The sequence below is a fragment of the Microtus pennsylvanicus genome, chromosome 7 (genome assembly GCF_037038515.1).
Source record: "Microtus pennsylvanicus isolate mMicPen1 chromosome 7, mMicPen1.hap1, whole genome shotgun sequence".
Lineage (NCBI taxonomy): Eukaryota > Metazoa > Chordata > Mammalia > Rodentia > Cricetidae > Microtus > Microtus pennsylvanicus.
In genome coordinates this window covers 77,721,439-77,741,337 of record NC_134585.1, presented here as the reverse complement: position 1 = coordinate 77,741,337, position 19,899 = coordinate 77,721,439, and the positions used below count along the sequence as shown (strand labels likewise).

The 19,899-nt window shown below is 43.8% G+C and overlaps 2 protein-coding genes and 1 long non-coding RNA gene across 5 annotated transcripts in view; 2 read left to right on the top strand and 1 right to left on the bottom strand.

Annotated features, from left to right (window-relative positions):
* The window catches only part of LOC142853811 (guanylate-binding protein 1-like), a 60,314-nt gene extending 48,067 nt beyond the window's left edge, over positions 1-12,247 (bottom strand). Inside the window, exon 1 of the mRNA XM_075978979.1 lies at positions 11,929-12,247. The gene's annotated coding sequence lies outside the window, so the exon portion shown is untranslated. The remainder of the gene's footprint in view (positions 1-11,928) is intronic.
* On the top strand, positions 4,988-8,003 carry LOC142853810 (uncharacterized). Of its 2 annotated transcripts, XR_012911262.1 has the most exons (4): positions 4,988-5,173; positions 5,466-5,573; positions 6,235-6,322; positions 6,626-8,003. It is a non-coding gene; the product is annotated as an uncharacterized LOC142853810 (long non-coding RNA). The 2 variants fall into 2 exon arrangements; XR_012911261.1 differs by lacking the exon at positions 6,235-6,322 and having other exon boundaries at positions 4,995-5,173; positions 6,626-8,000.
* Positions 12,248-12,469: 222 nt separating the features above from the next.
* The window catches only part of Kyat3 (kynurenine aminotransferase 3), a 33,495-nt gene continuing 26,065 nt past the window's right edge, over positions 12,470-19,899 (top strand). The window contains exons 1-2 of one of the 2 annotated variants that reach the window (XM_075981178.1): positions 12,470-12,585; positions 15,624-15,723. In XM_075981178.1, the coding sequence (XP_075837293.1) occupies positions 15,625-15,723 (99 nt within the window). In that variant the 5' untranslated portion in view covers positions 12,470-12,585; position 15,624. The remainder of the gene's footprint in view (positions 12,586-15,623; positions 15,724-19,899) is intronic. The other variant, XM_075981179.1, reaches the window with a different exon arrangement.

Sequence of the window (19,899 nt, the reverse complement as noted above, 5' to 3'; positions counted from 1 at the left end):
TAAAATTAGCTTTTTTGATTATATATAGTATCATATATATATATATATATATATATATATATATATATATATATATATATATATATACTGACAGAGCTAGTGCTTATTCCTTTCAGTTACAGACTAAACGGAAAATGAAAAGTGCCTAAGTACATTTGCTCATTTGTGCTCTGATGACTGACATAGCACAGTTAGGGACATGGGTCAGCCTGAAAGAATGCATCATTAGTACACTGAAGATCCTAAAAAGAAACCCAACTGAACGCGCTTACAAATACTAATGACTCACCCCAAATGCAGTGATTGTGGATAGGCTGGGATGTTAAGAGCCAGAGCATAGTTGGCCCCTTTAAGTAGTCATTTATTGTCCATTTCTGTGTGTGATGAAATATCCTTGTGAGATAAGCCCTTTTGGAATATGAACAGACTCTCTGACTTCCACCAACCCCAAATCTAAGAATGTCCTCTTGATAGCATGTGAGATCTATAGCAGAGATTCCCCCACCTTGCTGTAGCCTGCTCACCTAAGGTTTCAACTAATGTATTTGAGAAGTGTCTTGATATATGACTGTAGTAATATGGACGGTGGCGGGGCTATGTCCCCAAAACCCCAGCCGCCTGCCCGGCTCAGCTAGCTTATGCCCCGAAATAATTACACAGACACTGTATTCTTTTAAACACTGCTTTGGCTCATTTCTACCTAGCATCTTCTAGGCTAACTCTCCCACCTGGACTAGCCCATTGCTTATCATCTGTGTAGCACCGGTCTTACTGGGAAGATTCTAGCCTAAGTCCATCCTGGGTTGGAGCTTCATAGCGTGCGTCTTCCCTGGAGCAGGTAGCATGGCGTCTCTGCTGAAGGCATCTGCTCCCGAGAGGAGAGCTGTCGGGTCTGACCTCACTTCCTCTTCCTCCCGGCATTCTGTTCTGTTTACTCCTCCCACCTATCTCCTAACCAATGAGAGCCAAGCAGCTTCTTTTATTTTAACCAATGACCTTCCTCCATCATATGACTTATTTTCTTCTATTACTATATAAAACTTCATGAAAGTGTTGTCACACTGGAACATGGAATGGGGGATAAGCTAAATGTGTGTTCCCTAGTCAAGGCCATCGCTCATGCCAGGGTTGGCCTTTTGGTGATGCAATTGCCTTTAAGCCATTCACTCACAGGTTCACTCATCCAGACTTTGATGGGACCACTTCTCAAAATGTCATGGGCACTTTATCTTAGTTACAGTTGCTATTGCTGTGGAGAGACACCATGACCACGGTAACTCTTCTAAAGGAAAACATTCAATTTTTTCTAAGCTGGCTTACAGTATCAGAAGTTTAGTCCATTATCATCGTGGTGCAACATCGTGGCATGCAGAAATGATACTGGGGAAATATCCAAGTGTTCTATATCTTAGCTTGCAGGCAACAGGAAGTGGTCTGAGATACTGGGCATGGCTTGAGCATATATGAGACCTCAAAGTCCACCTCCACAGTGACACACACTTCTTCAAATAAGACTGCACCTGCTCTAATAAAGCTATACTTTCTAATGGTGCCACATTCTTTTTTTAAAAAAGGTTTATTTATTTATTTATTTATTATGTACACAGTATTCAGCCTCCATGTATGCCTGCAGGCCAGAAATGGGCACCAGACCCCATTACAGATGGTTGTGAGCCACCATGTGGTTGCTGGGAATTGAACTCAGGATCTCTGGAAGAGCAACCAGTGCTCGTAACCTCTGAGCCATCTCTCCAACCCATGGCGCCACATATTTTGGGGGGCACTTTTTCTCAAACCACCGCACACTTTTTTATGGTGAGTAAATGTTTGTTCACATCTTCCTAGGAAAAGTCACAGAACACAATTGTCACCTGTACAAGTATAAAAAGGATCAAAGATGACCTGGGAAGGACTGGTGGCATGGTCCCTACAATGGATGCTGAAGCAGGCAACTGAGGCTGGGCCATGCTACATTGCAGGCCCAATCCCTAAAAGGCTCCTTTTACCAATGTAGCATAGGATGCTGTGCCTCTTGCTGTAGAGGTGATTACATGCTTCCTGAGAGGGTGAGACATGAACAAGTCATCTGAGAGTGAGAGCAACCTTGAGGGAAATCTCAGTACAGCCCTATTGCTCTATCTGCTGTTTGGTGGCAAGCCTCTTGGGTGGACTGAGTCCATCTGTGAGTGTAGGATGTCTCTGAAAGTAGACAGACTGACTATACTACAGCTACTGAGAGCACCACACAGGACAAGGGTGTGTAAGCAAGTTTCGGCAGTAGTAGCAGTGTCTCTTTGTTATGAGTTCTAAGATCTGCAACCAAGCTTTAGCTGTCTTCACAAAATGAGCTTGACAAAGTAATGACGGTCTTCGAGTAGGGGCAGGGATGGATGCTATCTGCTTCATTTGCCCTGGTTTGGAAACGTAGAACAGAAAGGAGAAGGAGTTGAGGCTTTGACTTAGCATTTTTTACAGCTGACTGGATGGAAAAGAAAGGAATCCAAGTAAGTTAGAGCTGTGATAAAGAGCCCTCCTTGGGATCCAAACTATGCCACCCTTGGCAAGAACTGAATGGCGAGGATAAAGGGAGTGAAGCCAAACCATCATAGAAGACAGCTCTCAGTTCCAGCCTTCAATGGAGAGAAAGGGGAAATTTAGCTGCATACTGGGCATGTTTAGAATGGTTCAGTACGAAATCGTGATAATTAAGAAGTAGTCTGCATGATCCTCACTGACTTGTGGGATAGGGTAGTAGGTGGGACAAGGTAGCAGGTTGGACTGGTTTGAGTGTGGGGGAAGGAGTGAAGGGGAAGGTTATTCTTAAGAATAACCCTGTGTGGGCTGAGGCAATACCAGGGAAACCATTCCCTAAGACACTGGCTCACATGAGCCATTAGGGACACTAGAGTAACACTGCCTGAAGACCCCAGGAATGGCAGAGACTGGAAGATGATTGAGGACAGACATTACTGAGGAACCTAGGTAGGAAGGAGGCACAGTGTGGTGTCCAGTTCACTGGGCCAGAGGGACAGTGTTCACGGACAAGTTAATCTGATGATTGGTTCATCAGGGACCTCGCCACTGTTAAGGGGCTTAACTGTGTTCCCTCTTCTTTGAGAAGCAATTAAAAAAGGAACATAGAGACAAATGCTTTAACGTCTTCATACCACCATTGGTACTAGCTTCAGGGACTGAGGCAGGACTATGCTTGCCCTCTGTCAGTTCGGTGTTGTTATGAGAAAATTAAAAATAGCTGAGCCTAAGTATTTTACAGAGAAAGAAGATGTACTTAGCTGTCAGCAGGGGCAGCTACCAATCCAAGTGTGAGTCGTTAGTTTAGTGTCTGCTGAGTGTATTTTGGTTACAACTAAGCACATGCTGTCATGTCAAGAAGGCCCACGGTGACAGAGGGAGATGTCACATGGTGAGACAGGGAGAAAGGAGTCAACCTTTCTTTTGAAATCACGCTCTTGAGGGAGACTCCCCACAAGAGCCACAGACCACAGCTGCCAGGAATGTTTTCATCTGTCTTCCAAACCTCATCACCCGCCACCCCACGGCCCCACCTCTTGAAGCTCCCTGCCTTTCACTCTCACCACACTGAGGTCTGCTTGAAAGTTTTATCTCCACCACATCCAAGACAGCCCTATCTCTTCATGGCTGTAGTCAGGAATGGCTGACTCAAACATGAAACAGAAGCTATCAGAAATTAATCTCGCTTTCCTAGCTCAGTAAACACACAGACGGCATAGTGAGGTGGTTCATAACAAGGCTTGAGAGTCAAGAGTGCCTGCCTCAAGATTCCTTAGATGTCATAACCTGATGGCTGATAAAGTCTTCTTCTACCTTTATTTCTATGAACTCATGGGGCAATCTCGGTTAAGACACCAAGATGTGTGATCTACGAAAAGACATCAGCATTGAATTGGGACACCTGTGTGAAAAATGGCTCTGCCACCTGACCGCACTGAGCCTAAGAACCGCAGACTGAGTGCTAGGAGGCTGTAAGACATGGTGTCCCCTCACTCCCTCACCTCTAAAAGAATGCTAGTCTGTACTTTTCAGAAATTAGACCATAAAGATTATATATATCCTTGTTCCTCATTTATGCTTTTCCAAAAAGTCCACAAACTGAAAATTACTCCACATCACAAAGAAATGCTTTCGCGCATGCTTTTGGGTGTTTTGTTTATCTGTTTGCTCGGTTGGTTGCCTTTTTTTATTTTCTTCCCAGTAGTGTTTGGGTTTTTGTTGCTGTTGTTGTTTATTTTGGGGGGCAGGTGTTTATTTCCCTTACATGTAAGATGGTTCACAAACATGACACTGGGACTTCGGCACTGTGGGAGAGGGGAACAGCCCTGGCCTCTTAGGGCGAGACGATCTCGACTTTAGTGTACACTGAAGGGAAGGAAGGTGAAATCTTTCCTGCCTCGCCTGAAGGGACAATCAGTTCCACTCGTTCCGGCCTCCTCCCCGAGCCTTGGTGAAACAGGTGGCATGTTTCATTCTAATCACTGGATTAGGTGCTAAAGCGATTGGCCTGCTCCCAACCATTACAGGGAGATGTAAAAGTTTCGGAAAGGCATAGGGTGGGTTAGGACAGGAGATGGGGCAGATGACATCAGAAGCATGTGACTGGTGGGAGCTGTTCCTAAGCTTCTGGGCAACCTAGTCCTGGCCTAGTAGAGGACAGGGGACATGGACGGTGCTTATTGTTTGGCATTGATGATGTCCACAAATTCAGGCTTGAGGGAAGCACCACCCACGAGGAAGCCGTCCACATCAGGTGTTTGGTTTTATACTGGATCTCTGGGCTATGCAGCTTCTGCTCTGGGTCCTGGCCATTCACAAATGTTAGACTTGGGCTCCACCTTGTGGCGTGGTTTGAAATAACAAAGGGGTTTCAAGATCTCTTTGGACCAATTATTGAAGGTTCTGGTTGGGAGTCCTTCAAACCCTCCCCCAAACACAGTTCACTGAACTTTTAACACCATTGTTGATCCATTTCCGTGGCCAAATGGTTTCTGTTTCTCATAACTTCACCCACTGCAAAAATTACAGTGCATTTCAGCATTTGCTCACTTGGGAAAATCCAGAAAGCCTCACAAGATTGCAGGAGGATAGCATGGACAAGAGGCAGAGCCCTTCCACCCACACCGAGCAGCAAGAGCAGGTAAGAGGAGGCACTTGATCTTGCTAGGTCTGGGGAGTTCTGCTCTGGAACATGGGGCCACCAGCCTGGGCAGGAATGAGATATCATTTTTGAGGGATAATTCATTTTCCTTAAAATTGCTGTGACTGGGGCACAGCAGCAGATGAACCTTGGGTGGTATTACCAAGGCAGCCAGTCTCTAAGGGCCAGCACTAAACTCATTTTGAATTAGGGACCAGGAGACATGGGGCTGAAACAGGACAGGGTATGCACTGGGATTATCTTCCTTGGTGTTCTCCTTCTCTGCTGACAGGGACACAGTTAATACCTATGGTCAGTGACGGAGCAGAGCTGACACCATGTTCCAACTTGGCAAGATTTTTGAAGCTGCTATGGCAACAGAATAAAGTCACAGATCAAGGTACTTTTAAAGTACATTGGTGGCAATGTGGGAAGACAGATTACGGCAAAATAGGGGAGCTTGCTACAGGCCTCCTGATGTTATCTGATTATATTCTTAGCCTTTGGGGTGGCGAGCCTAGAGGTCTCTGTGTACATTCCAAAAGAATTTTTAACTGAAAGTCCCAAGGAGGTTAAGTGATTGCCAGAAAATGGCCATGGAGGCAGCTAAAGATCACCCGGGAAAATCTGGCTCCAGCCTTAAAACGATCAGTTCTCCACAATCACACCAATTCTGATCCGTCAGTCTTGTAGGGTCATTGGCACAGCTGTGACTGTTTTCTGGGAAGCTCAGGTCACAGCTGAACGCCAGAGTGAAAAATGAAGTGGGGTGGTGGCCATCACACATCTGATCTTGGCTGTCAAGTGAATTTCCTCCTTCAGGAGGAAGATTGGCTCTTTCTTCATCCTCATGGCCACTTCCTGTGTAACCCTCCCCATGTGATGCCTAATACAAAGTCTTGAATAAGGAAATTTTCAGTGCAAAGATTAAACAGAATATATGTGTTGTGAGCAGTAGAATGTTGTTGCTGTCACGTTATGAATGAAATTCTTCAATAATAAAGGTCAATACTGGTAACTTAGGTTCACCAATAGAACTGTTCTCTTTTAATGTGCCCTAGCAATGAAACAGCCTGGTATCCAGCTAGAATGAACGAAGAGCTGCCATCTGCTCTGCCCCTCACGGATAAGAACAGCACCATCACCAAGGTGTCACTTTGCCCATGGCTGGAATTTGTTTCTTAGCTAAAGCAACTTCCCAAGAGACAGGATCACAGCTACCCAAGGAAAAGCATAATTTGGGGAGGGGGATAAAAAAATTAAAAACAGAAAAAAATTTTCTTTGCATGTTAAATTTTATACATGAATAAAAACAGGTTAAAGATGTATAAAAATTAAGGGTAGAGAAAATTTTAATAAGTTAAATAATAAAATAAATGATTACACAAAATGCATAGAACATAAGAATCTACTCAGTGCAACAACTCATTGTTTTCTCTTGTTGCTTTTTAGGAACAGGCTCGACTACTACAGAGAGGATTCCCGAAGGAGGCCAAAAAACTTGAAGAAGAAAGGATACATCTCCAGCAAAAGAAGAAACCAAAGCGCAAAGGGCATCGTAAGATATGGTTCTAAGAATAGCGCCATCCTGCCTCTCAAAACAGAGCTGATCAGGTGTAGAATATGCAACAAGTGTCACTTCAATTGATAAAGATCAGAAACCTAAAAGTCTACAAAGGTGTGTGATGTGATTGTTGAAATCGTGTTTATCTTCCTTTAAGATTGGGCACCGAGGATGTGATTAGCCTCTCTACCACAGTAGAGGTAGCAACAGCACTGCTCAGAACAAAGTCTTTTTCTAGATGATCTTCAAGAGGTAAATGGACACTGTACACATTCTTTTTAAAAGAAAAACTTTATTTTTATTGTTTCATGTGCATCAGTGTTTTGCCTGGATGTATGTCCATGTGAGGGTGTCAGATTTTGGAGCTAGATATTTGGTTTATTTGTTTGTTTTCAAGACAGGGTTTCTCTGTGTAACAACCCTAGCTGTCCTGGAACAAGCTCTTGCAGACCAGGCTAGCCTCAAACTCACAGAGATACACCTGTCTCTGCCTCCCAAGTGCTGAGATTAAAGGCCTTGTGCCACCACCACCCGGCCTGGAGTTAGATATCTGTAGCTGCCATGTAGGTGCTAGGATTTGAAGCAGGGTTCTCTGGAAGAGCAGTAAGTGCTGTTTAACCTCTGAGCCATTTCTCCAGCCCCATACAGAGAACATTCTTAAATGGTAGCCCATAATTAGGAACCCAGTGGTCCAGGGATGTGGTGGGTCTAAAGGACAGGGATAGCCTCATTTCCTACAATCAAAGTTCTCCATTCCATCAAAACAATCAACCTTTAAGCAATGGAATTATTTGTGAACACTGGTGATGGATAACCCTATGAACACACTCCATTATAAATCAAGACACCTGCATGGAGATCAGAGTCCCCATGTATAATATCCTCAGGAAGAGGGGAGAAACCATCAGCATGACAAGGAGCTGGATTATAGGTCCATGGGCTAAAGAAGGAAATGTTCCAGTTTATGTGGATGGAAACTGTAGCAGGGCATTTCCAAATCTAAGATTCGACACTGATCATATAGTAACACAATGACAACTACACATAATGAATAGCATATGCACTTATGTATAAAGTACACATAAGTATATATTATGTGTCCTTCATGTGTAACTTAAAATGCACTTTAAATGATGATGGGTAATCTATAAATATCAAAGGAATTTTAATGATTTAGCTTTATAAACTTATGCTACTCTTTTTCTTATTATTAACAGCTATACTTGAAATCCTGTTTGTATTACCCAAGCATAATAAAGATTCTTTTCCACGTTTTGACCAGATCTTAGTGTAATAGAGTATAGATAAACTATTCCAACTTCCAAAAATGCAAGGTAATACTATTAACTGTCACACTCTTCTAGGATAGCAGAGGTCACTTGAATTACAAGCTCTCAAGAAATTAGATTTAGAGTTTTTTTTTTAAAAAAAAAATCTAAAAACTACTTCTCCAGATTCAGAAGGCTTTCTCTTACAGTGCATGTAAACAAGAAGAAAGAAAAATTCTACAGAATTTCTTTTGAAAATACAAGAGGAAGCATTTCTTAATTAATTCTACAAGAGCAGCATTGTTTTGATAACAAAAATCAGTCCAAAAAAAAGAACAAATCAGAGAAATCACAGACAAACATCCTTCATAAACTTAGATGCAAAACTCCGTGACAAAATATCCAACAAGATTCAGGAACGTACCAAAATACATACCACAGGCCCTGCCACAGTATAGGAAAACACAGAAAAGAGGAGAGCCTAAAAGAAATGACAGACACCTTCTCCCACATTTTATTACAGAGGTTGTCCCGATTTAGGTTGGAAACCGTCTCTCTGGGAAGTTAGATAAGCTCATGCAGACAACCACATTTGCCTAAACTAGAGGGATTATTTTTTTGAGAACTCTTGGCTGAACACCAACAAGGCACTCTGCCAAGAACTGGGAAGTAGGTTCGGTAGTTAAGGGCACTGGCTGCTCTTCCAGGAGACCTAGGTTTGATTCCCAGCACCTATGTGGTGAATGCTGTGAATGTTGTACACTGTGGAGATTTGCTACTCAGGTTGGTTTAATGAAAAACTGACTTGCCGGTAGCTAAGACAGCAAGTATAGGTGGGAGAGTCAGACACAGGGAAGGCTGGGAAGAAAGAGGGGAGGAGTCAGAGTTAGTGGAGAGCCAGATGGGGAAGAAACAATATGAAGTTCATAATGAGGTAAACAAGCCTCAGGGCAGCACATAGATGAATAGAAATGAATCCATTTAAAATGTAGCTAGCTAGCAACCTAAAATGTTAGCTAGCAACGAGCCTGGGCTATTGACCAATCATTTATAGTTAATTTTAAGACTCTGTGCATTTCTTTGGGAGCAAGCAGTAGGGACAGGAAAACTCCACCAACAGTGATGGCTTACAACCATCCTTCACTCCAGTTCCAGAGAATCTGGTGCTTTCTTCAGACCTCAATGGGCACCAGGCATGTACATGATGTACATACATACATGCAAACAAAACACTACTACACATAAAATTAATTAGCTAATTAATAATTTAAAAGAATTGGAGAGTAGCTAACAGTGTAAGCATGAATAAAGATATTAAACAAATATTCAGAGAGAACTAAATGTGCTAGAAAGAGGAGGTTCTTTCTGATTCAGAAATGAACCACCTGATCATATAAGATGTTATCATATCTCTGTAGCATGTCTTAAATATATTCTCTGACTGGGTGAGCAGTAGAGAAAAAGAATCAAAAAAAAATATCCAAACTAGGAGGCAAGAGATCGGAAGTGTGAAAACCTGCCAAATTCATCCAAAAACACCCTTAGTGATGTGTCTTGCACTCAACAGCATTGCCTGATTCAAAGCACCAGATGTGTGAAATTCAACAGCAAAGTCCGCCATCTACTGGCTGTCACTTTCATTACTATCTGTGAGTGTTATTGTACCTGTTTCCCCTCCAGCCAGCGGGCTGGGTCACCATAGCATCATCAGAACCTGCATCAGAGAGTAGTGTTACATCATCCTGACTTGGTTTTTGATGCTTCTCCCTTAAAGTTTACCACTGGATAAGAACATATCACAAGAGGATTCCAGGAGTTTGAGGCATGCTTATATTCTTGTTCCTGCTTTACTTTACACAAAGCCTTTCATCGCCATTAAGAATGTGGAGAACCTAAGTTGTCTTAAGTCAACCTACCTTGAGGCCCCAGTGTGCAGAGAGCATGAAACAGTGCCTTTGAACCGGCAGGAAGGCCAGAAGGACTTCGCGCAGCATGACAGACAGAGGAGGCAAGATGGAAACCTTCACAGACAGTCTCCAGGGCTGAGAACCTACAGCCCATTAGAGAGCAGCGTCCCTTGAAAGCTTGCATGCACTTTAATGGATGTAGACTAGGCATTCCAGGCGCACAGTCCCAGAGAGAAAATAACCAGACACTCATCAAAGACCAGTTCCCACCAGTTTCCCACCCAGTGGATGCTTGCCAGTGTTCACACTTTCTGATGCTTGGCTAGAAGCTGTGTAGTGAATCCATGTCTGGAAGGCTATGTCAAGCTTTCCCCAAGGACAGTTTTAATTATTATAGCTTGCACATATACCCCGTGTTTTTAATCACTTTCCTACCATACTGCTATGTAAAGTCAAAATTCATTTTCCCTTTTCAAACAACACTTCAAAGGTGATTGATTAATTTAAATGGCAAATGCTAACAAACTGCGCTCAACCCAGAGAAAATATAGGTGGATAGAGATAGAAAGATTGAGTTATCCTCAAAATATACGTGGATGGAGATGGGAAGATTCAGTTACCCTTAGCCACCTTTCTGTGATAAATGAACAATTTCTGTTAAGGTTTGTGAAGTATTTAAACTAATGCCAATCTCATTGTTATTGCCTAGATGGGAAGTGATGATTAACAACGTACAAGCTAAGCATTGTATTGCATGCCCGTATACCCTGGCCCTCAGGAGGCTGACGAGGAAGGGTTCCTGAGGGTTTGGGAGCAACTGGGGCTAAATAATGAAACCAGACTGGGTTGTGTGGTGAGATCCTGTCTCAAAAACAAAACAACAAAAACCTTTGTAAATTCCATGTTGTCTCCAAGCGGGCTGCAAAATTACATTCAAACTAGCAAGGAAACCACAAATCAAAGAAAGACAAAAAGCAGCATTTTATCATGTGGCCGGTCTAATCATATCAGAAACTCGGAACACAGCGTTCATACCACATACCGTGTGTCTTGAAATTACAAGCAAGCAGCTTACTGTAATGGTTGTATATGAAAAACAGAGAAAAGGAAAGCAACTGAACAGCCACTTAACCTTAAAAACATTCAGAACAAACCCTGATGTTTCCCAATCTAATCTCAGCAATGTCAACGGAACATCAACTGCAGATAAAGCAGATAAAACTGAGCACCGAACTGGTAGACAGTTTTAGGTCCAAAGGGAAATACTATAAGAACCCCAAAAATGGGCAGACTCACTGATTTGGTCCAAAGTGAAGTGTTTTAGCTCAGCTCAAACTAGACTGTGGGATTGCTGGTAGAGAGACAAAAGCTCACTCTCGGCATTGCTCTGTCTAAGAGCAAGAGCCACTCGCCAGCAAGATATATAGCTCATACCAAACCCACAGGGCCCTCAAGTCCCCCCCCCCCCCCCCGGCACCCTAATCTTCCAGGTCGTTCCAATTCACAAGGTACACACACACACACACACACACACACACACACACACTGAGAGAGAGAGAGAGAGAGAGAGAGAGAGAGAGAGAGAGAGAGAGAGAGAGAGAGAGAGAGAGAGCGCTGCATCTACCGGTGCCCTTCCCTCTGTTCCCAAGAGACAGCCCTCTCAGTCTGCCCCTCTCCTCTCTGCCCTGAGAGGTAACCATGACTGTTCTGGACTTTCCCGAAGGTCTCTGGCTATACTTTTTTTCATACCCTATAACAAAAATCTCCCCACTCATGGATCCGTCCGTTCAAGGGCTTCCCAGCGTCCTTACAGTCAGTTCTTTAATGATCACGCCAAAATACGGAAGAGGCTCGCTGTGCCAAGGGCAACGCATCCAATCAAAGTCTGATTTTGCTCTTTCCTTCCAAGCATGATCGCAACGCTCAGTCACTCTTATACCCGCCACCGCCTAGACTTCTTTAAAAGCAAGAGGAAGAAAATCTAAACCCCAAGCAGAGCTCTTAACAGAAACTCACTTTTCGATTCTCTCCCTTCTTCCCCTCAGCCCGCCACCGTCCCGCCCAGGCCCCGCAGCAGTGCCTGGACCTCTTCTTTTTTCCCTTAGTCCCGGTTTCCTCCTTAGAGACCAGGTGTCTTCCATCTTCACTCTCGCCTCCTCCGCCCGTTAGGTCTTGTATCACTTTACAGTTCCGAAGGAAGGGTTTCGTCTCCCTCCTCTCGCCCTTTAGATGGGACGAATAGACACCTACAAGCCCTTTTGTACACAGAACAGGAGGAGCGACTTCCACAATCTCTCACCTGTACCCGCTCCAAACCCACTCGCGGGCGAGATTTACCCACAGACCAAATCAGTCCTGACCCAGCCAGTAGTACACACCCATTTCAGCCCGGATACGCATCCGAGGCCACGCCCCATCCTCCCAGACTGGTTGCTTCATTCACACTCTCACTGAGCACTCCGGGATTGGAGAACCCCGCAGCCAATCCGTACCCTTATCCCGATGCCAGGGGCCAATCCCCAGCCAGATCCAGGCGCCGCCTCCACCCTGCCCCCTTGACCCTGCTTGAGGGTCCTTGCTGCAACTGGAACCCAAAGTGAATTTCTCCGGGACCCGCCCCCTCCGCGCCACTTCACGACTGAGGCCAGGGTCGATTCGAACCCGTCGATCGAGGTGAGTGGGCGCGGGACGTGGTGCGCTGTGACGCGGCCCGGTGAGTACGGAGTTTGCAGAGCCGGGAACCAGAGGGAGAGCAGCGGGCTGGGTCCTGGCCGGACCACAGTGGAGACTACGGGATCAACCTTGGGGTTGACACAGTGGTCTTTGGAGAAAGAAGGGCTCCGAGATAACTCGACCTCAGTCCTCTCTTGTCTCTTTTACTCCTGATTGTGTAAATTGATGTATTTAGAACGCATTCGTGAAAGGATAACACTGACTCCAGCTCTTCCTTGATAGATTGTTGGGGTTTTTTGAGGCAGTCTCCTGTTCTCGAAGTAACTATGTAGCGGAGGGCGATCTTGCACGTTTTATCCTCCTGTCTTCTCCCCGTGATAGAATTACACGACTGCTGGTTTTATTCGGTGCCTGGGTTAGAACCTAGGGCTTTGCCAGGGACAGGTAAGCACCCTACTCATTGAACTCCCTCTCCAGTCTGGGTAACCGACAGTTCAAGGTTGAAAAGGGAAACTGAAGCAGTTAAACCCGAAGAGTGAGTCTATCTTTCCCAAGGGTTTCAAAGATAGAAAACAACCTTATCTGTCAAATCTGAAGGCCCAGCATTCCTGCAGACCTGAGCCTCCAGTCACTGTTTGGTGTCCCCTCCCTTCCACCTTCCACCCGAGGGCTCCTCAGCACCACCTGATGGGTCGGTAACAGCTGGGAAGCTTGCACACAGCGCAGCCAGTCGGGTTTAAATCTGTTGAAGTTTTTGCCAGTGTGCTGTATCCCAACTCCAACATCGAGCGGCCACACAGCTTCTCTTGGGAGAAATTTGTGATCACATGAATCCCACTTCCCCCACAGCGTTCAAGCCACTTTTGAATGGTGCCGCATAACTCATGCTGATAAAGTTTAAATTTTTCCGTGCTTCCTGTCATTTCCGGCTCTTTGGATTTTCCAGGCCAGGACCTTGTCCACCTGCCTATGTTGCAATTAGTGAACTTTATAAACATTCTGGAAGCCAACTAGCAGGTATGGTGTGTGGTGAAAGCAACTGATACCTGCTCATTGGCACACTTTTTAACTTTAAACATTTCTAAACTGAGTTTGAATGCTTTGCCTACCTTTGAGAGTTGCATTTTGCCTTTAATAATTCACCTTGAATCTGTAGGTTGTTCACCGTCTTCCTTTGGAATCAGTCTGCTCTAGAGATGATAAAATTGCAATTTGATTTTCTGCTGGTCATATGGATCAGGTTTTATAACTGTGTACAGTGATTGGGCAGGCGGGGTCACTGATTGGCAATCTTCTAGTTTTGTCCCAAAACCTCATGCCAGCTACCTTTTTACCTCCAGCTTCATGACATCTGAATGCATCGGTTTATTTAGTCTATTGGTGAATATCAATATACAGTGTTAATTGCGTTGGAGCAGAACCACATTTATTTAAAGAGCAGAAGCCATATTGAGGTCATGGTACAGGCCTGTTATCCCACGTGGAAGGTGAAGGCCGGAGGATCAGGAGTTCAAGGTCATCCTCAACTGCCAAGTTTGAGGAGAGCTGGGCCACATGAGACCATATCTCAAAAATTAAAAAATGAATAGGAAAGCTGGGATTAAAGGTGTGCACCACCACATCTGGCCTAAAAGCTTTATATTTAATTTAGATTATCATTATGGCGCTCCAGTTTTAAATGATTTAAGCATTGTTGATCTCAATAAAAACATCAGTGGGTCTGAGAAAATTTCTCAAAAGAATATTAGTATTTATTTGGGAATTGCAGAGCCCCACGAGGGGAATGCAGTGCCATAGAAACCTACGGACACATTCATATTCAAATAGGGATTCAAGGGGAGTGATCTTTAGGGCTTTTTTTTAAATAAGGTGTTGGGATTAAACACACGACCTTGCCTGTGCTAGGCAAGTACCCTACGACTGAGCTGTATTCCAGTCACTCAGTATTTTTAAACAGGCTTGCTGTGTAGCCCAGGCTAGCCACAAACATATGACCCTCCTGCCTAATTCTTAGGAATGCTGGGATTACAGATATACAACACCATGCCCAGCACACACAGGGAAGTTTAAAAAAAAACAACCCCAAGGAGGATCGCATAAAATACTTTGAAGCACTAATCCTTGTTGTGGAATATTCCTTTACACTGTGTGAAGATGTGTCACAGTGTTATTATGGTTTAATAAAAAACTGAACATCCAATAGCTAGGCAAGACTTTTAGCCGCAGAGGATGCTGGCAAGGAGAAGGGCAGGGACGCCAAGACACAGAGCAGGCAGCATGAGCATCACAAAATAAAGGATTGTAGATTAAAAGAAGTGAATTATTTTAAGTTAGAAGAGCTACTTAGAAACAAGCCAAAGATATCGACCAAGCTTTCATAATTAATAATAGGTCTCCATGTCACTACTGGGGAGTCGATGGTCCTGATAAAAACTCCGCCTGCAAATCCGTTGACATTACCTTGGTCCCAAGCTGAACACTCCGTTGCTTGTGTATAAGATTTCAGTGTCCTTTCTGCCAACCTGTGGTAGTCTTTTGTGCTGTTATCAGGAACAAACCTGTAACAACTGTAGCTTTATTACCTCCCATTTTGTATTCGTAATTTTGTTCTGGTTGACACAAGTGACCCCATCTTGATTCTAATCACTTAAATATTTCCCTTGCAGTGTATACTTTTATAAGATACAGAAGAATAGCATTAGGATGATGCCAGAAATGAAAAATATAGAATAGAACAAGAATCCAAGAGGCAGGAAGGGAAGGAAGTTAGGTGAATTGTCAGAAATGTGTTCCACACTGGGGGATAGCTCAGCAGGTGAATATGCTCGCTGCCAAGCTTGACAGCCTAAGTTGGATCTCTCTTGTGAGCTTCACATGCACACACACATATCTACCTCACAATAAATAAGTGCAATTTTAAAGCTTTTACTGTGTTTATATTTACATATAAGCCTGTGCTCTGCCTTCGGGTGACTGGTGGTGACGTAATTGACACGTGACTCCCACATGATTCCTTTTTCAATGTTTCTTTTCTCTAGCATGTTTTTTGCCCAGAGGAGGCTCTCTTCCCTTGGCAGCCAAGCAAAGCATCTAAAGACAATTTATTCTTCAAACGTCCTTGGATTCTCCACTTCTGCCGTAGGTATTCCTTATCACAGACAGACAAATTATTGTGTATATTTTCTCATGTTGGGGTTTGGAGACAGAGAGATGATGGGAAGGGAGCTTTCTGGATCATGCAGGGGCGAGCTGAGGTTCCAGCTAAACAGTAATGGCATTATGGTTGTTTGTCAAAGATATACACCAAATGAGTAGGGTGATTATGGTGATTATAGTAAGGTCTGACCTATTTTGAAATCACTCCGTGGTTAATGAAAGAAAAGGGCTGTGGGATCATGGCATTGTCAAATTCATACTCTCATGTGAATGTGAGCATTTGGTATCAGGCTGAGTTTTCTCTAATTGTCCTTTTCATGAGCCGAAAATGGTAGAATGTTAGGCGCTTGGTGCTGTTCACCCTCATTCCAGCCTCCCAGCCCTTACTATGTCAATTTTTGAAAGTTCTAAAAGTATAATTGACTTTCAAATCTTATGACTTCTACCTCATGAGCACCTTGAATTTCCTTTCCCCCATACATGAAGACTGAATCCAAGTGATTGTGATCACCCAATAATGGTGATTATATGAAACTATGATACTAAGAGGTATGAGCTGGGTGTAGTGGTGGCGCGTATCTTTATCCTGACTCTTGGGAAGCGGAGACAGGAGTTCAAGGTCAACCTGATCTACACAGAGAGTTCCAGGACAATTAGAGGCTACATGGAGAGACCCTGCCTCAAAAAATTAAACAAGAACAACAAAAGTGTGCGTGATAGTTAGATTACATGTATGTTTACATGTATGACTCACACTAAGATATGCTGATCCTTAAATCTGGAATATTCTTAGGGAAAAATGTGTCTAAATGATTTTCATCTACATCTCAGGCAAGAATCACCAACAGGGCATTATTCAAACCTGCTGACTGCTTGGCATACAATCCACTACCACCACGACCAGCAGCAGCAGCAACAGTAACAGCAGCACCCCACCACCAGCGGCAGCAGCACCCCACCACCACCACCACCACCCCATCAGCAGCACCTCCACCACCAGCACCCCCAAGCAATGGGATGACTGAGTGACATGTTGACTCTGGGCTTAATTTTTAACAACTGCCATTTTAAGGACTGACCCTGTCACGGAACATTTTCACAATTCATCAGAAGTTTTGCATTAAAAATCACAGCAAGGTTGGGGGAGGGTCTGGAGAGGTGGCTCAGCCTTAGGAGCACTTGCTACCCTTGCAGAGGGCTAAGAATTCACTTCCTAAATCAGACCATTCACAACTGCCCATAACCCACCAGGCATCTTATATCCTTTTCTAACCTCTGCAGGCAACTGCATGCAGGGACACATATACACACACACTCTACACACACACAGTACACACACATTACACACACGCGCACAGACACAGACCAACTACACACACACACACACACACACACACACAGTACACACACGCGCACAGACACAGACCAACTACACACACACACACACACACACACACACACTAATAGAAATCTTAAATTGTCATCCTATCGGAGGATGATAAAGCACACTGAATGGTGTCTGAAAAGCAACAGTGGGCAGTTCAGGCTATCAGAGAGTGCCTGTGCCAGCCAGGATGTTTACTATAAACTATAGTCACTGTGTAGCCCAAACTGGTCTGAAACGTGGTAGGTGGACCAGGCTAACATCAAATTTGTATTGATCCTTTTTCTTCAACCTCCAACACTGTCAGATTACAGGAATAAGCCCCCAAATCCAGTTTAGAAATAATTCCGTATAAGACAGAGCAACTAAGTATGCATTGCTTAAAAGCTTCAGTTAAATCACACACCTCTGCGTCAGGTATAATCGCCTCATTCTTAAATCTTAATTCAGATAGCCCCCTGAATTTTACATTCAGTTTTCCATCATTGTGGGAGCAGTCTGTGGTTTTGCTGCCATCTAGTGGCAAAATAAAGCAATCCATCTGGTTTTCTGAATTTGCAGCTAATACCTTGTAAGAGCTCAAATCTGTGACATAATCTTGTTAGTGTTTGCTTGAGGAACATTTTTTTACACAGAGAGAAAGGAGGCATCATTTTAGAAGACCCTGGCAACCTTTCAAATCAGTTCTGTCTAGATACAACAAACTAGAGCTTTCGCATGAGAACTCAGTGATCATTTATTTGCTGTAGGGATTTACAATGGAGTCCCTGCCTCAACAATCACACAGCTTCTCCATCACCCTGAAAACATTCTCCATGTCTTTCTGTGGCCTTACCTTGTGGTGCTGGGAATTGAACCCAGAGCCTTGCAGACACTAAGCCAATGCTCTTCCACTGAGATATAAGCCATTTGTTTATATTTTTTATACATAAAATGACTTTAAGTGTAGCATATCTGGGAATCCTTCCTCCTTGCTATGCATGCTAGTTCAGTGTGTGGGTGTGCCTGTTTGCTTTTCTTTTTTTTCCTTTAATAGGCCTTTGTATTGTTTCTAGGTTTGGGCGTCTATGAATAACCTTCCTAAGGACACTTGTGAAAAGCCATTGATTGTAGATGTATGTCTTCATTCTTTTGTAAACACCTCACAGTGAGATATATGGCTGATTTTTAAGCACCTTTAATAATATTTACAATATGTTTAGTTTTTAGGTCACTGCCAAGTCATTTCTCAGACTGCCTGGGCCCCTTTATTTTCCCACCAGGGTTCAACACTAGCCCAGTTGCCCTCTGTCTCTGTCAACACTTAGTATCTAAACATCTTAATGGATACGTCACGGTGTCACGTGATTTTAATTCTCATATCCCTTATAATTGTGTGGCCTAATGTGCTTTGGAGACAGATTTGAGTGCTCCAGTTTTCCGTCCTTCTATGATAGTGAATTTGGGGAGTGTGACTGCATTTGGTCTCGTGTGACAGGAAGCAGAATTGAGGCAAAACCCTGTGGGGTTCAAGTTCCCCTCCATCACCTGTGAGCTGAAGGTAACGATTTTCCTTTTCTTTTTCTCCAGTAGCATGAGCCCTTTGTTTCATTCCTTTTCATGTCAAAGGGAAGGTGGATTTAGTCTGTGTCTCATGCAACTAAGGTCTGGTAGCTTAGATTGCCAATGGCATCTTATATGCTGGGGGAATCCTCTGCCCTTAATAATGTCCCAGTGCCATCCTGAGAGTCCCAGATTTCACAGAAGCCTGAGTGACAGCCAAGAACTTCACAAAAGAAACCACAGCATAGGTTGGGGGGTGGCGTAGTGTTTCAGTATAGCTTTCCAGTGTGTATTAAACAAAGACATTTAGGAGGTAGTATTAATACTAAGGAGTGAAGGGAGCCCTAAGTGCCATCGCTGTGACCTTCGAAGCATCAAAATATAAAAGCTAAGTAAAATAAAGGCACAGCAAAATATATATGCACATGTGTATGTGTTCTCACGCATTGTATATAATGTTGCTGTTTCTATTTTTGGCCTCTCTTGTCCTCTTGTAGTTTTTGGCCATCCCCTTGCCTGCTCTGGGTAAAGACTTGCTAAATAGCTCCTACTACACAGATTTGACAGCCTTGACTTCCTCAGCTTCAGCCCCTCCTTTGGGAGGCTTTTTATGTACCTGTCTCATCTCACCTACATGTGTTAGGTCTTGTGGGATAAGTCCTTAAAGTGTATGCACCTGGAATTTGGTGTTGCAGGCTCTTGTAATTCCTCTCATTTTAAGAATTTGCTTTGTTGAAGCTTTTCCTTTTCTTTGCAAAACTCGCCACCTTGTGGTGAAGCAGTAGAGCAGCACCCTTTCCCTTCAACCTAATGGAAGATTACCTTGTGATTTCGATGGTAACTTTGTGTAATCTGTATATGCCATGCATAAAATCAAACTGATGGAGAACTGCACATCACATGGTTAGCTGCATTCAAAGATCATACTAGACCTATAGATGTTCTCTTATATATCTGGGAGTTCATTCTAACCTCCTGGTGCTGAGTCTACCCCAGGAAAACGGGTTTGTGTGTGTGTGTTTCAACACAGGTTTCTCTGTGAAGCCCTAGCTGTTTTGTAACTCGCTCTGTAGATCAGGCTCTCCTCAGACTCAGAGATCTGCCCACCTCTGTCTCACAAGCACCATTTGCATCTGCAAGTGAGTCTGGCTGTCCTCACTGTGCAGTGTGACATGACCTTTGTCACTGTAAAGACACAACCCTCACCTCAAAGGTGATAAGAGATAACACTT